A 17,263-nucleotide genomic window follows, 5' to 3' on the forward strand; every position below is an offset into this window, starting at 1 on the left:
GCATTCTACGGTTGTTCCTTTGGAGCTATCTTTGTGGACTCAGCGTGCCTTATGTTTACTTGGGAATGCAAACTCGTCCATTACCCATGAACGCAGGAAGGGACTCCTGCTTAAACTTGTCCCCAAATTGTTTAACCTAGCTGGCTCAGACCCTGGTGTTAAGGCTGAAGGCTTACTTTTTGGTAAGTCTTTCATTAAAGAGCTGAGTAAATACGTCTCAACGTTTGCCTCTCTCGACAAGGCACAACAGTCTCTGAAAAATATGTTTTCAGCAAGGGTTTTCTCCAGGGCAGGCAGAGGCAGGAACTGCTTTGCCAGTCGTACTTATCCCAACCAAGGTTCCCGCGGTTTCTACAGCAATAACTCTTACCAGGAGTACAGACCGCAATTCTATCCCCAAAGGAACAGGGGCTTCAGAAGCAAAGGAAATCGCAATTCTAGATTCTCTGCACAACACAGTAAGTCAACATTCTTATCTTCCTGTTGTGGGGGTTGTATTTCTCTGTGCCTTCCAAAATGGCGAGAGTTCACAGCAGATCCCTGGGTTTTAAATACAGTTCAGGGTTGTGCTATCAAGCTCTTCTCAGAGCCTTTCTGGTCAAGTTTCCTTCATCCTCCTCAGTTTTCTGTCCAAATGACAAAATTAGTCTCTCTAGAAATTCAATCTCTTCAACAGAAAAAGGCACTTGACCCTTGCTCTCTAGACCCTTCAGGTTTTGTCAGCTCAGTCTTCCTGGTTCAGAAAAAGAACAAAAATATGTGTCCAGTTATCAATCTAAAACAATTCATTCAATTTGTAGTAATTCGCCACTTCAAGATGGAAACTATTCTACATCTCAGGGATTCATTGCTTCAAGGAGACTGGATGGTGCGGCTAGACCTACAGGATGCGTACCTCACAGTTCCCATGCACTAAGATTCACAGAAATTTCTCGAATTCCAATGGTCCAATCAGACATTACATTTCACTTCACTACCTTTTGGCCTGTCGTCCGCTCCATGGTGTTTCAGAAAACTAATGAAACCGGTAGTGGCCTTTCTCAGAGCTCGAGGGATAAGATTGATCATTTACTTGGGCGACATCCTAATCATGAATCAGAATCGTACATCCCTTCTGTCCCACGTCCATCTTACTTGCACTTTTCTCTCAGACCTCAGCTTTATTGTCAATTACGAAAAAATCTTTCTTAGTTCCGGCTCAAGGGATCGAGTTCCTAGGTTTTCTAATGGATTCCGTTTCGGCCACTCTTCTCCTTCCGTCATCAATGATAAAATCCATCAAATCAGAAATCCTTCTGATCTTACACAGTTCTCATCTATCCCTCAGAACCCTGGCAAGGATTGTAGGCCTCCTCTCTTCTTCAATTTAGGCCATTTTTCCATGTCAGCTACATTATCGGGCACTGCAGAGACTAAAAATTTGGCATCTCCAAAGAGGCCTCGCTTACTTAGATACCATCGTACTAGACCAAGATTCTCGTTCGGAGCTTCAATGGTGGATAGACCATTTAGATGCCTGGAACAGCAGGACTATATTCGCATCAGCCCCAGATCTTGAATTAGAATCAGATGCAAGCCTGCTGGGTTGGGGAGCCCGTTGTGGTCCAATCTCGTCTAGAGGCACATGGTCTCTAGACGAGTGAAAGTTGCACATCAACTGTTTAGAGATGCTTGCCGGCTACTTTGCAATCAAGAGCCTGGCAAGAGACAGAGTTTGTTGTTCGGTACTACTCAGAATGGATAACATTTCCGCGGTTCGTTACATCAACCATCTGGGAGGCACAAAATCCAAGCCTTTAGCAGAATTAGCAAAAGGGTTTTGGGAGTTTTATTTTCAAAACAGAATCCCAGTCCAAGCAGAGTATTTGCCGGGCAATCTCAATTTGGTAGCCGATTGGCATTCTTGCCACTTCCGGGACTCCAGCGATTGGAAGCTCGACTCACAGGTGTTCAAGGCCATACTCCACAAATGGGGCCCTTTCCACATAGATCTTTTTGTGTCCCGTCTCAATACACAACTTCCACAGTTCTTCAGCTGGTGCCCGGATCCACTAGCTCTTGCCTTTGATGCATTTTCTCAGGATTGGTCATCCTCCCTCAATTACGACTTCCCTCCTTTCATCATGATTTCCAGAGTACTAGCACAGGTCAGACGTCAACAGGCCACTTTAGTTCTCATAACTCCTTTCTGGCATTCCCAAGTGTGGTTCCCCACTCTCCTGGAACTATCAATCAACTCTCCGTTCTTAATTCCCTTGTTTCCAGATCTCTTGACCAACACCCTCGGCCTCCGCCACAGTCTGATACTTCAGAATGTCCTTTCCCTTTTGGCTTGGAAAATATTGGGGAATCTTAATCTCTCCTACCTATTTCGGCAGAAGCTTCAAACTTCATCGACTTGGCACGAGTTCCAGGAACAAAGAAAGCATATAGATCAGCTTGGTCTCTCTGGCATAGCTGGTGTGTGAGAAAACACGTTGATCCCTTTAGAACCGATGTAACTCTGATTGTCAATTTTCTGGCTGCAGAGGCCAGTAAAGGTAAGTCCTTTCATACTGTCAACCTGTGCAGATCCGCGATCTCATCCTCCCACTCTTACATCCAGGGAAAACAAGTTGGAGTGCATCCGTTGGTTTGCCCTCTTTTAAAGGGAGTAACATTTTCCAATCCTGCGAAACCTAAATACAGTTCATTGTGAGATGTAAATGTTGTATTGAACCTTTTTTGTTTCCTGGCCGGACAATTCAATGTTATCTTTAAAACAGCTATTTGCTAAACTCACCATGCTTTTATGCCTTGTTTCTTTCAAACGCTTATCTGATGTTAGAGCTTTAGATATCACAGCTCGTCAATTTACACATTCAGGTGTTCTTTTTAATGTGCATAGACGTACTAAGACTAATCTTTCATCCGATATTTATCCCTTATTTCCTGATCACCCTAAGTTATGTGTAGACCAATGTTTGAAAGTCTACGAACAACAGATAGCCGGTTTGAGAAACTCCTCTGCATCCCAACTCCTCATTTCCTTCAAAAAACCTTTTAATCCTATGTCCTCTCCCACCTCGGCTCGTTGGGTTCGTTGGATTATGTCCCTTGCTGGAATAGATACCTCTGCCTTCGGTGCCCATTCAGCTAGAGGAACCATGGCGTCCAAAGCTTTCTGGGCTGGTTCTCGCCTTGAGGATATTCTCAGATCGGCTGACTGGTCTAATGATAATGTTTTTAGAGTTTTTTTTACTGTAAACCAATACAACATGCCTCATTAAATGTTATTGATGTGCTTTAAAATAGCATAATAGGAGCCTCCAGTCTTGCCATAAGATGTAGATTTTCCTAGTAGATTGTGAAGGAAAGTCTTAATTTTATTAAAGACATGGAGGCGAGTATTATCCCGCCTCTACAAATGCTGACGCTCTTGTTTTATTTCCCTCCCTTCCAGCATCTTCAACGACTCAACAGACCTCTCCTTAGAGATCCTTTCTTCAATCCTCCACCTGCAAGGATACCATCCTCACCTGCTCTCGGAAACACTCAGCTTTCAGACCCACGGAGACTGCCGGACTTTGTTTTGGGACTTTTGTTCATTCTACAAGAAATGTTATCGATTTGCATGGCAATTTGTATTTGTTGTTCCATTATTCCGTTATTTTTTACTTATTAATCTTGCACAAGAAAAGAGGGCTGTTCTCAGTCAAGATAGGTATTATTAGGACTGCTTGTCAGTGATTGGTGCATCACATTGAACTATCTTCTGTTTCCCATTGGCTACTTTTGTTCGCCTTATGGGTTCGGTGGTTTTATTCTTGACTGCAGCTGCTGTTTGAAATAAAGAGAAGACTAAGCATGACTGTGTCTTTAATAAAATTAAGACTTTCCTTCATAATCTACTAGGAAAATCTACATTATACTTGTGGGCTTAAACGGCACTGCATGGAACGTACCATTGGATATCAAAGCCATGATTGTCTGAAAAGGTTGTATGTGGCATGACAGAGCCCCATGTTGCTTCAGCTGTCCCCATGTGACATCAGATAATTTATGTGATGCATAGTTGCCAAGTTTCCCATGTCCATGCGTGATATACTGGTCAGGTCCAGGGTTATTTTTTTTGTTTGAATTCTGGGACTTTTTGTCCTGGTTTATAATGGAATAAACATGACTACAAGTCCCAGAGCTCAAAGAAAAATCCTGGGCCAGAGCAGCACATCACTCATGGGCCTGGGAAGCTTTACAGGGTTGGTGATGGAAAAAAAGATAGTCGGTGCTTAGATGATTTGCCAAGTACAACACACATAACTACTAGATTGGTGTTATGGGGGGTAAAGCTTGATCAATTTTTAGCTGTTTGGTCAACAAAACTTAGCAGAATGGTATTTTTCAGCCCACACATTCAGTGCTACAAGTCCCAGAGTGCGACGTGCAGTTGGGTAAAAAAAGAGGACTGTCTAACAGAACCACAACTTCCTTGGGAGCACTTGATTTACAGTGTGTCGCAGTGAAGAATGTCAAGACTAATCAGATTTCCTTGATATGCAGTCACCGATTTAGTGCCTAGGCCGCATTTTTTATCAGTCTAAGATTTAACACACACACACCGTGTTTTCATTTAAAAGGATCCTCTCCCAGCCAGCTGAGAAAAAAATCAGAGGTGCTTAGAGAACGCGTCGCTGCTAAGCGGCTCCATGGCACTCGTGGCTGCCTTCTCCCCTCCTAATCTGCAATGTTGAACGTGAAAGTCACTACAAGCCCCAGAACACGATGAGAATCTGGCCCCACGGCCGGGACAGGCTGAAAGCGCCGCACGTGACCGGCCCTGCTTTGCAGCTGCGGAGAAAGCAAGATTTCGGAGGCTGCTGGACTGGATCCAAAGGCCCGTTTCCCAGCAGGCCCCGCTGCTTGCTTTCAGCCCGCGCTGCCTCTCCAGCAGACAAGACTGACTGAGAGCCGTAGACGGGCAGTGTTCAGATATCACTCACTGGCGGCCGCTGTCCTGCCACGGTACCGTATTGATTGTAGTGTCTGAGTTGTGCGCACGAGGGCCGTCTCTATACTGTTTAATGAGCCGGGCCAATCACCGGCTGATCACTCGGCCCGCGCGGCTGGGCCTATCGATGTCCGCCACTGTTGCTGTAATTAACCCGATATCTTTGCAGCCTGACCTGCGCAGCCCCCCGCCTTCAAAATCAATACCTGGATCGGCGGAGCTAACAGAGAGCTCGGCTCAGCTGCCAATCGAGCAGCCGTGACAGCTTCTCCACCATTTATTTATTCAATGGAGTGGAATCATTATCAAGTTATTTTTGCTCAACCTCCTGCCCCTTCTTAATTCTCGCGATCGATTAGTAAATCAAGCCTCCTTAGAGCAGAACTTGACATAGCACGTGGTTGGGGTAAGCAGCAATTTGTACACCCTAAGTCAGTTTGATTTGCTAGTTTTCTTTCTTTGTTTTGTGTACAACGAATTATGTTACTCGACGGCCACGTAAAGGCTATTTTGCCGTAAGATGTACCGCGTTATAAACAGATCATTTAGCCAAACTGTGTAAGTCGTGTTGGGAGCATAGCTCCTAACAGGTCCTTGTCTCGTTAAACACATTTTGCAAAGTCCAGTCTTTTTAGCCACCATCCATAGGTTTTCAGGGCTCACTACACGTCCGCGTAGCTCACTTAGTCCAGATTTTGTTATTGCATTCTGGAACATTTAGTCGGGCGGATCTATGAAATTTCAGAGCTCTGTAGTAAAAATCCTATCTCGAGCTTCTTAAGTCGAGATGCAGCCATTACGGTACAAGAGTCCAAATATGGTGAAGCACGACATCTACGGTTATTGAACATCTTTGAGAGATGACTGAAAACGTAATGTTAAACGTGAAAGGGTCATTAGATTGTGGCTTCCTTCTGAGTTGTAGTTTGGAACCCATGTGACTAAACAGTAGGTGACCCTAGTTCGACATATGCTTACTCGCCACTTCTGCATCTGTGTTCATTTCTGGGCGAAGTGTGTGCATGGTCTGTACATTGCCAACAGCAATGTTATCGCACATTATTTATTTCTCAAGTCCACAAAGTATTATTTGTAAAATATTGTCCAGTGAAATCATTTTCTTGAAGTCGTGGCAATCTACCGAACAATATAGTTGTCAACTGACCCCTTGTCATGAGGAAGACTTTTAGCCAGCTCTGATTTTTGAGCCAGTGGTACTGGACATTCTGGTATTCGTAGGTTCCAACTTATAATAGGAAAGCAACACTACAAGCCCGAGAATGATTAGTGCTGAAAGTTCTAAACTAACTGAAAGTTTCTATTCTGAATGGGACAAGTTGATATTTATAAAATATTGGAATTCATTACTTTTAACCTGACTTCAGCTCAATGTTGTTGATGCTCTCATTCCTGGATATAGGCTCAGTCCTGTGTCGGAAATGCAGCTTTTTTTCTGTTTCTATAGCCAGCGACACTTTTCAGATTTGTAGATTTGAGCGCCAGCATCCATGGAGCTGCTAGTTAGGAAATCAGGACTGGCTGAAACTGATCTACATGACATGGAGCATTTGGCTGCTTTGTTACTTTAGAGCGTTGAAGTGTCCCAGTTCCATGCTGGTGTAACTCACTCAGTTCAGGTCTTTTCTTTGAATTCTGGGAGTTGTAGTCCTAATTCCATAATGGGTTCAACCATACTACAAATCCCAGCAAGTAACAGTAAATACCTGAATTGGACGAGGTTATTCATGGAAGAGTCATGAGTTGTGTTTTATCCTTTTTTGTTGCATGTTTAATCATAAGCCAGTCGGTACAGATCCTTTTTGCATAACATACTTATTTTGATTTGACACACATGCTTGTCGCCTAAGGTGTTTGGGAAGTGGAGGCTAATTGACGTACTCTGGACTATATGGCTCGACCAAGGTAGTCTCTTGTTGGAACATATATGTTGGCCATTAGCTGAAGAAAGGCGGAGCTTAAGGAGAAGGTTTCCTGTTCTTTGGTCACTGCCTGTAGCTCAGGCAACACTGGCCTGTTTTGGCACATGGTTAATTATAATCAATTGATTAAAACAGACAACAATCACGTGTGATAACATTAGCGCTGTTTCTTGGGTTGGCCACTATATGCAAGTTTATCATACGACTGAATGCATGTGTGTTCCTATCTGTTGGGTAACTAATTTTTGGTGAAGGAGGTGGCAGAAGCTATTCCTAACTGCCTGGCGCATAAATCCCCAGGGCACAATGGAGTGCAATGGGCCTATATAAATTATAGGTGGCCCTCTGGGCACCCATTTTAACAAACTATGTTAACATGGACAAGCTGATCTGGCTTGCTAAATTATCTTTCTGCTATCATAGTTCCCATCTTCAAAAAAGGGAATAGGGCCTCTCCTAGCTGTTATAGGCTCATATCCCTTTTAGTCTCCACAGTAAAGGTTAGTGGTAGGGTTATCCTCAATAGAGTTTTGTCTTGGGCTTCAGTTAAGCACATAATTTCCGATGTCCAGTATGGTCTGGGTACCCATGAGCAATGTCTCGATCTTTATTTTCTTATTAACAAATATACTTTGGCCAAAGATGGTTCTTTTTATCTCGCTTTCATGGGCCTAGCCTGCGCTTTTGGCAGCGTAGTCAGGTCCAAACTCTGGGAAGTTTTAGTATATTTGGGGCATGATTGGTGGGTTTTCTGCAGGCTCTTCACTATAATCTGAGCGCATGTGTCAGATTTCGGCAGAATGGTGAGTGCACTGAGTTATTGGTAGGACGTTGGGTCCTGCAGGGTTATATTCTTGCCTCAATTGTGTTTCTTTTGTATATCAATGGCCTGGAGGCTGTTCGGATGGCCACGGGTGGGGACCCGTCGACCGTGAAGGGGGCGGGTGTTACAATTCTATATGCTGACAATGCTGTCTTAATGTCTCAAACACCCTCCAGGTTTTATTGAACTAGTTTGTTGATTTTATGAATAGTTTGGGACTGCACACTAACCTTGCCAAAACGTTTGTAATGGCTTGTAGACCAAAAAATGTGAACCCACGTTGTTTTGCTCTTTGGGGTACACCTCTAGGAAGAACTCATGAATCCCTCTCTTTAAGGGTTGCCTTTGAATCCCAAGGGTCTTGGGGACCTTGCTTAAAACGGAGATGTCTTAAGCTCTGCAACTTGGCTAAGTTTCTCTTTAGTTTGGTGTCTAAGTTGGGAAGTAAACCAGTAGCGGCTCTTGTTCAGATCTACACCAGGAAGTGTGTGCTGATCCTCATCCATGGTTCTGGCTTGTGGGGGTATAAAGCAGTCACCAGGTTACAGGCTGAGGAAAACAGGGTCTATAGACATACCATTGAGGTACCGCTAGGGTCCCAAACCTATGCCATTAATGAGGAATTTGGTTTGCCGTATGTAGCTGACATAATTAAACTTGCCCCTTTGATATTATGGTGTTCCATCTGGCGCGACCCGGAGGCCTCAGTGAATGGGGATATCATCTTAGACTACCTTGCTCGTGATATGGGACTCTGCATCCCGTGGCCTCGTTGTGTAAAGGATATGAGAAACAAGTTGGGGAGACTTGATATCTTTTCCTCACGTGGGGACATTACAGCAATAGGCAAAACTTGGTTAAAAAAATACTTTTAGGGATCTTATGAGCAGTGAAAGGGAGGGGTCTGGGCTGCGGAAGCCCACTAACAAAGAGTATTTGTTGGTACAAAATACCCAGGCCTGGAACCCTACTTGGTTGTGGTTCTGGAAGGTAGGGACAGGGTTCTTCTCACAAGTTTTAGGTTAGGTCTGATTGGGTACCAATTCCCTTTGGGACAGTTTGAACCAAAGGGAATTTTGGTCTACCTTTGTGATGAGCCACCCCGTAACCCTTGCAGCATTTTGCGTTCTTTTGTAGGTTTTACAGTAGCAATACAAGGAAGTTTTGAATTCCACTTTTGAGGTGCACCCCACATTCCAGACACATCCCTGCTCTTTTGTACTTCTAGTCGCTCCCCACTCCTGGGGTTTGCTTTGGTGTGGCCACTTTTTTCAATTACAGAACAGGCGTTCTTTACTGTTTTAATTGACTGTATTAGCTTTGTATAGTGTGTTTGTCACCTACTCCTGCACTTTATATTTGTGGATATTTTTATGTCTATTTTGTTGAACTGTCGGGCGGTGTATAATCAGATTTTGGTGTATACTATGCGGCCCCAGCACAACATCTTGCATTTCTGTGTTTTTATTGCTGTATTTTAACTTTGTATTTAATGTTTTTGTTGTGACTGTATTTCATAGTTTATTCTATGAACTGAAATAAAGCTGATGATGACGACTGATATATATTGTCATTCGCGATCCCTAGTAGTTGGCCCTATAAATTGTTCAGGTATTTAAGATGAAAGAATAGGAATAGTCCTCTGAGTTTCACATGTCAAATATGAGTCGGGCACCCACTGACGTTTTTATCTTCAATTCTTTTGTATAATCGCCTCAGAATGAATACAGGACTATAAGTAAATAACAGACTTCAAATAAACAAAACATAGGATCACAAGATCTCGTATGAAAGAGACTGAAAACACATTCCTACTGCCTATTGTAGGGAATTTTCAGCTCCAATTTTTATTTACTGGTGTAGCTGGGCCTTAGTGTCACTAGAGAAAGAATTATTGCAAAAGTGCCAAAGAAGGCCAGCCCATTGTAGAACTAATTTTTTTTGCATTCCCCCCAAAATTGCTTTCATTGCAGTGCATCATGCGAAAGTTCGCACTCGGGTATGTATGCCTATTGTAATGATTCCGTCGAATGCAGATTCTTTGCAAAGAGCACATCTGTCATACTGGGTGTTTGAAATGGACATTTCTGCAGGGTTATCCTCAAACGTTTTGCCTTTCTTCCCCTGTTTTCCTGACCCTCTTTTTGTTGGCTTTAGGGCTCTGGGCACTTTACCACTGCTAAACAGTGCTAAAGTGCATGTTCTCTCTCCCCTACAACTTGGTATAATTGGTTTACACATGTGTGGCTTAGTTAATTTACCAGTAAGGCCCTCGTAAAGTGATATACCATATACCCAAGGTCTGTAAATTAAATGGTACTAGTGGCCTGCATTGCAGATTGTGCCACCCACAGAAGTACACTTTCAAACCTGTCTCGGGCCTGCCACTGCTGTGCCTGTGTGCCCAGTTTAATGCCACACTGACTTGGCAAGCCAAATGACTTGCCAAGGCCTAAACTCCCTTTTTACTACACCTAAGTCACCCCTAATGTATGCCCTAGATAGCCCAATTGACAGGGTGCTGTATTTGTAAAAGGTAGGACGCCTTTATGTATTACATGTCCTAGTAGTGGCAAATAGTCTATTAAGTTTCTCACTACTGTGAATGCTGCTCCTCTCATAGGATTGCATTGGAAATGTCCTCACATATTCCTAAGTGATATATTCTCATTTATGCAGAATAGCATGGGCGGGCTTAATATGTTTGGAACATTAGTGAGAAATCCTTCTTACTGGTGTAGGTGGATTTTTTTATTATTATTTTAGAAATGACACTTTCAGAATGTGGACATTTTCTGTGCTTATATCTCTAGTGGTTTGCAGCCTGACTCCAATCCACGCCTGGGGCAGAGTGACAGCTCGACCTTGTGCATACTTTCCAGACATCAATTACACAGGAAGGACTGGGTATGACAGAGAGGCATCTGCATACTGATAGTCGTCCTGGGCTGGGGAGAGGGAGGGTCATTCATATCTTCCATGCGAATAGGCTGTGTCCTGCTCTCACACAATGGACTCATTACCCTCTACTGATGTTTGGAGACAGGGCTGGGTTGACAATGTGTTGTGCTTCTCTTGAAAGGGCTCTTTTGAAGTTATCCCTTGAACAAAAACATTTTTGAGTATAAGTAGAGGGGCTGTAGACCCCTGATTGGAAGAAAACTTTTGGGATTGGGACAGAATCTGCCAGAGGTGGAGCCCCTGGAAAACACTTGCATTTGGGGACAACACAGGCAGGCCAGCACATCAGGGCAACAATGGTGGGTCCTCTTGGCATCCCAATGGGGTCTGGGCCCCACAGTCAGGGAGCGCCTGGCAGCAGGGCAACAGGCAGAACAGCAATCTAGATGAGTCCTCTGTGCCACCCAGTAGACACCAGACAGCAGGGTAATTACAGACGAGCAGCCCAGGTGAGTCGTTTGTGCAGTTTGCACAAATGACTCCTCTGGATTGCTCTCACTGTTGTTGCCCTGCTTCCTGGTGTCTACTGGGTAGCACAAAGGACTACTCTACGTTGCCGTTCTGCCTGTTGCCCTGCTACCAGCTGCTCCCTGATTCAGTGGGTCGGTGCTGGCATGCCTGCTGTGCCCCCAACTACAAGTGTTTTCCAGGTGCTCTCTGCCTACCCCTGCTTCCTCAGACCTCCTGTGCCAGGAGGATTGATGTAAGGATCGGAGACTGATCAGTTTAACTTCCTCTGTCGACATGAGGGTCAATGTTTAATGAGACTTTACGCATGGCGATAAGAGAATCCAGCGCCAGATTCTGTCAACATTAAGGAGCACCACTGTGCCAAAGAAAAGAGCTGTGGCAGGATACGTTGCCTGGCAACCCAGGGCAGGCCAGGAATGTGAGACTCGTCGACCCGGCTATACCCCTGGATATGTGCTGTGTGACCCCCCCCCCTGCTGGGGGACGTGGCTGCTAAGATCCGTAAAGGAGGCTTCACCCGCCATGTGAGCGTTTGGAGACCTCGCTTACAGGGTGATGGGAGCAGTACCATGGAATAGCTATTCGTACGCATTCAAAACTGAGCCTCTGTTTTAGTGTCACTGAACATGTTCCTGGCCGTGTAGTCACTACAAAGGGCATAACTTCAAAAGTCCGATCGGGATACCATTTTTGAAATACTGCTACTGGAATTACTGTATTATTGCCGCTAGAAGCACAGTTACTCCTTCATCCTTTGATCTTTTATCATGATGTAGGTGTTGCCCTGAGACAATTACCTCTCTGGCCCTGTGTATATATAATTCAGGCAGTTGGTTGTGAGGATATTACCTTCTACCCAAGTGCCGCTAATGTATTGCCGTATTTACACTTGCATGATCGTTCATGGGGCTCACTGTCTCTAAATGGGTTTGTGGGGACACTGCAGCCTTTTATGTGGTTATAGTATTTCATTCCCTGATTCTGTAGTCTGCTCAATGAAAGGTTTGGGATGACCTGTGCAATGTAGAATGGATTCTCTCATTTACAATTTGATGGTGTGACACATGCCTGGTTGGCAAAATAATGTTTGGTCTACAGTCTATGTGCAATATAATTTGTTTTCATATAACAGAGTGTGAAGTATCTTTTGTGGTGTATTCTATTGTGTCCCTTCTGTGAGTGTGTTGTGCAAACACTTTACACATGACCCCTGGGGATAAGACAGATTGCTCTGTGCCAAGCCACCAGGAGTGAGCACAGGTTATCTTCGGTGTGTAACTTACTGGCCCTGACCAGTGCTTAATTTGTAAATAAAAACGTGCCGGTGCTGAAAGCCCCCCTCTTAAACATGCTGGTGCTGCAATTAAATTTCGGAACACAGAATACTGAGGCGGCGTAATCCTGAAGCCATCTCGGGCCTCTTCAATCCATATAAAGCCAATCCCTGCCCCTTCAGCTCACTCTTGCAGCTTTCTACTTCCTCCCTTACTGATGCTTTTTCGTTTTCCCCTCCCCCCCCCGTCTTTCAAATATGTGTCTTTTGCTCGCAGCAGATGCTTGAGGCTGAAGAATAAGTGCCAGCCCTCAAAAATAAGAAAAATAAGTACCGGTGCTCAGCACCGGAAACAACAAGCACAAATTAAGCACTGGCCCTGACTAGAGTGGTGGTTTCTGCCTGGTTAAGGAGCATAGCCAAGCCAACCAGAAAGCCCTTTTCTAACACGGGGAGAGGAAGAAACCGCCTGTTCCTCACAACAGAAGTTGGCGTTTTCTAATTTATTCTCTTTTCAGTTTCCATTTCTTGATGTAGGTTGAATGAGAAGCAGACCCCATTGCGTCTTCCCACCCTCCGCACACCTTCCTTTTCTCTCTCCTTAACAATTTAATCCTGTAGTCTTTCTCTGGGAGCACAACCCCTTTTGTAGGAGGGGGAGGGTGATCCAGCAGCCCTGGCAGAACCCTTGAATGAGGCGTATGCAGGAGATCTGCAAGATCCAGCTCGTACTCTACAGCGCTGACCAACTGGGGTGCAGCCTGGGCACCCAACCCTTTTCAGCCTCACTGCTGCTCCCGGTGTTGTAAGTTGTTCTGTTTGTGAAGGAAACTTGCACTGCTCTTGGCGCCACCCACTCTGCCTGTTCTATGCATGAGTGACCCTTGTGAAAGTCTTTTCGGTGTAGAAAACCCGAACTATTGGCTTTGCTAGTATTTGTTTGTCACTTGCCACGAGACCAAGTTGGATTCCAAAAAAAAAAAAGGTAAACATGGACTCGGTCGAACTCTTTCACTAGCTTAGATAGTATAGAGGCGGTTCCTGAATTTATTGCATGGGCTTCCTGGAATTGCTAACATTTAACCTTTCAACTGTGATTTACAGATTCCAGGAAAAGAAAAGGCCAGCTACAAGCTAACAGAACAGAAAACTCGAGCTCCTTAGGCATGGTGAGTACGTCTTTTCCTCTCACAGTATTTTGTCCTCTTTTGTTCTCACATCAAGAGAGCTGCGTCTCCGATTATTTTTCTGGTGAGAAAAAGTCCCCTATGTGCATTTCAAGGCCAATTAGGCGGTACCAAAAATATTTTACACAGCCACATGGAAGTCTGATACTTCTTTGTAGTCCTGCTTTTATTAAGAAGATTTGAGAGAAAGCTAAAAGATAGCAGAATGGATATAAAAACGTAGTTGGTGCACTCCTCATGTAGGCGGTAGAACACCCCTTACCTTACATTTTGCTATTTCTGAACGTTTATGTACTCGAGCTCCTAAACATAACACAATTCAATGTTTATGATTCTAAATATCCCTTTTGTGCCCTGAAATGCCATTCACGATTACCTCCTGCCTTCCTATCGCCTGTCCAACAAAAGTGTTTGGGTCCGTGGTTGCTGAGCCTCCGCTGGAGAGTTTGGGGATGTCATAGGGGGCATATGGCTTGGTCACGATGATTGTAAGTGCAGCAGGATGGGTAGAGGTAGGAATGCTCCCCAGCTCACCACCACTTCCCTGCTACCCAGAGAACCCATTGCCAGCTCTCTACCCTTGTGTTTAATAGATGGAAATTGGATTTAGTTCATGTCAACTTGATAAAATATACGAAGAATGCTGATGTTCCTAAGTAAAATATTCATTATAAAGTAATACAAAATAATTGTAATCGTTTTTATTTTGAGTTATGTGTGCATTGTCAAGATAAAAGCGGAAGCAAAAATGGCTTTTGTGTTATGGAGTGGTGCTGCAATAAAAGCTATTAAAAAGGCAACTATTGAAAAAGACATCAATAGTTTGGTTTGCATAGGAAACAGTTTTTAGCAAGCTTAACAAACTTAACAAGCTGCACTAATATGTAACAAGTACAGTATGAGACACAAAGGTGCAAGCTTTCCTCATACATAGAAATGAAAGCAGCAGCAGTTAAAGCGCATACTTCACCTACATAGAACAGGCATATGAAGTGCAACTTTCCTTTTTTCTTGAGCATTTTGGTGGCCTCATAATGAATTGAGATAACTAGCAGGGACGAAAGCTCTGCCACAGTGTACACATTGCTGGTATGACACCATGTGGAGTATTTTGTCAAGTCTAATGGTAGTCTATGGCGTATTGTAGCATTCTCAGGAACACCTCTGCCACATTGTGCTCAATTTGAAAGTCACAAGTAGAGAGTGTTTGTGTTCAATTTGGAGGCCGTATACAGTGTATTGTGTCCTGTTCTGGCAGTGTATGTAGAATATTGGGTTCATTTTTGTGTACCACAACTGGAGAGTTGTCTGTTCTGGAAGATACCCATGGCACACACTGCCCAGTTTGGAGCTCTCATCTGGTGTATGTTGCTAGGTTTTGGAGAAGACTTTTGACATGTACAGCCTGTTGTAGAGACAAAATCCACGTTTTTGTTTTCCTTTTCTGCAATGTCCAATTCGAGATGCCACCTTCTGAAGCTTTTGAAAATTTGAAAACATTCAAATCAGCTGAGGGATATTAAACAGCACCTCCCCTTTGTCCCACAATAAGTAAGTATTGTGCACCCGCTGCTCAAGGGTGCGACCTGAGGCCACAATATAGTGAAATATAAATAGTGGTGCACCAACAGAAAATAATAATATGAAAGAGACCACATCAAAATGTAGAATGTTCCATATATTATTTATAATGCCTATACAGTAGACTTATAGATCCAAGTGTTACAGCAAAACAACAAAGCTAATGCATTTCGATCACCACTATCCAGCCAATAATCTATGATATGCATCTTGTAAAACTGTAGTTTATGCCACTCAAACATTGCTGCAAATTGCAGTTTGTCTACTATCCTGGGCACGGACTTCGGTGTCAAAAAAGGGGATGGCCTGGCCTTATACTAAAAGCATCCAGGGTGTGTAATCTATCAGGACCCTGTGCATATATGGTATCTTTTCATAAGGTGAAGTACAGTTTCACAAGAGGCATATCATGGTATAGTGGGTGTACAAAATAAAAACACCCTGAAGAAGTTCAGTGTTGAATGAAACGGGTTAGCTTTGTTGTTTTGCTGTAACACTTTGATCTATAAGTCTACTGTACAGGGACAATAAATAATATATGGAACATTCTACATTTTGATTTGGTCTCTTTCTCATGAATTACTGTTGATGCACCACTATATGCATTTTTCCATTTAGTACCTGGCACATGCTTTCTTTGAGTGAAGTAGGTACTTCGGATCTTTATTTGAACTCTGTAGTTTCAGTAGTAGTGTAGTGGATCCTATTTTTGATTTTATTGGGAATCAGGAGATAGCTTAGCCTTTTGGCTTTCAGGCCTGTGCCCCGTCACCTAGTGACTTTTAACCTACTTGGCCTGCTCTGTTTAGCACATTTATTTAATTATTTCTTCCAAAATGGCTGTTATGTTTAAAGTTAGGAAAATGTTATTATTTCACGTTATCAGTCCCACTCTGTGAATGCATCACTATCCGCTTCAATGATAAGTGATATACGTTGGTAATCACATCATGTACTTTCCCACTTACGTGTGACAGAAACATAATCTACCTTTTCAGGGAATTGTTTATATAATTGCCACCCAAATTATGCCTTCTCATCTATTGTCTGGAAACATACCTGCGTCAGGGATCCTACAAGATCTGTATAAATAAATCTCATGCAGACAGTATATCACAGGGATTCCTACCAGATGCTATCTATGCTACACGTCACCTTGATGCAGACCCAGCCTTCGTGTCCCCTCGGAGTTTGATAGAGAGACCTCACTCCAAGGTAAACAAGGTTGGGGGGCTCTTCTCATTGCCATGGTACTGGCAGACTAGGTTTACACACCCAGCTCTCTTTAGGTTAGAGATTAAGTTCATCATGCTAGGGTATTAGAGCCTATTTCATATCTTATGTTGTTGCGTGATGGTGGGGGTCTATATATTCACGACTCTCGTTTTTATAATTCTGTTTCTTGCATTGTTCATTATCCTAATCATTGCAGCCCATGCATTTTATAGTAGATTGCAGGCTTGTCATTAAAACCTATTGAAAACTTCACTGCATCTCCTTCATTGCCTGTGTGAGACTGAGACTTGTTGCTCATGTGAGAAAAGGGTAATCTCAGTTTAACTACGACTCTTCTGAGATGTCATAGTCTTAAGTCCATATGTAAAGGCTGCCACAAATCACCTTTTACTGTTTGGGTTTTTGGTGTGTTGCTGCTTGTGAGCCGGGAGGGTTGGGTGGACAGTTGTGACTTATTGTAGGATTGGCCTATTTGCCTACAAACAAAAGTGCTGTCATCCCTAAACCAGCAGTCTTGCCTAGAGCAAGAGTCCAGCTGCAACATGGCGCCACCAACGATGGTCTTTAGGCACTAATTTACGGATGCCCTGAATATCACTGTCTCGCACACAACAGGTACCCTAAATACCATTATACAGAGATGTCTGTGGTCTATGGGATGATCCTCCTCAGCTGAACAGGGAGCACCTATCTAGGCTGTTGGTTGTTCGAGCTCAAACTCTTAACCCCTTTCCCCCATGGACGTAACGGTTATGTCCTTGGCTGCAGTGCTGAGGCGCCAAGGACGTAATCGTTAGTTCGGGG

General features: G+C 43.7%; 1 protein-coding gene across 3 annotated transcripts in view; it reads left to right on the top strand.

Moving 5' to 3' along the window:
- Positions 1-4,847: 4,847 nt before the first annotated feature.
- LOC138295807 (bifunctional protein GlmU-like) overlaps positions 4,848-17,263 on the top strand; it is a 355,648-nt gene continuing 343,232 nt past the window's right edge. For 2 of the 3 annotated variants that reach the window (XM_069234348.1, XM_069234349.1), the window contains exons 1-2: positions 4,848-5,001; positions 13,560-13,624. Coding sequence is in view for 1 of the 3 variants with exons in the window: in XM_069234350.1 (XP_069090451.1) it covers positions 13,622-13,624 (3 nt within the window). In the remaining 2 variants the exon portion in view is untranslated. The remainder of the gene's footprint in view (positions 5,002-13,559; positions 13,625-17,263) is intronic. The other variant, XM_069234350.1, reaches the window with a different exon arrangement.

The sequence above is a fragment of the Pleurodeles waltl genome, chromosome 5 (assembly GCF_031143425.1).
Source record: "Pleurodeles waltl isolate 20211129_DDA chromosome 5, aPleWal1.hap1.20221129, whole genome shotgun sequence".
In the NCBI taxonomy this organism is placed as follows: domain Eukaryota; kingdom Metazoa; phylum Chordata; class Amphibia; order Caudata; family Salamandridae; genus Pleurodeles; species Pleurodeles waltl.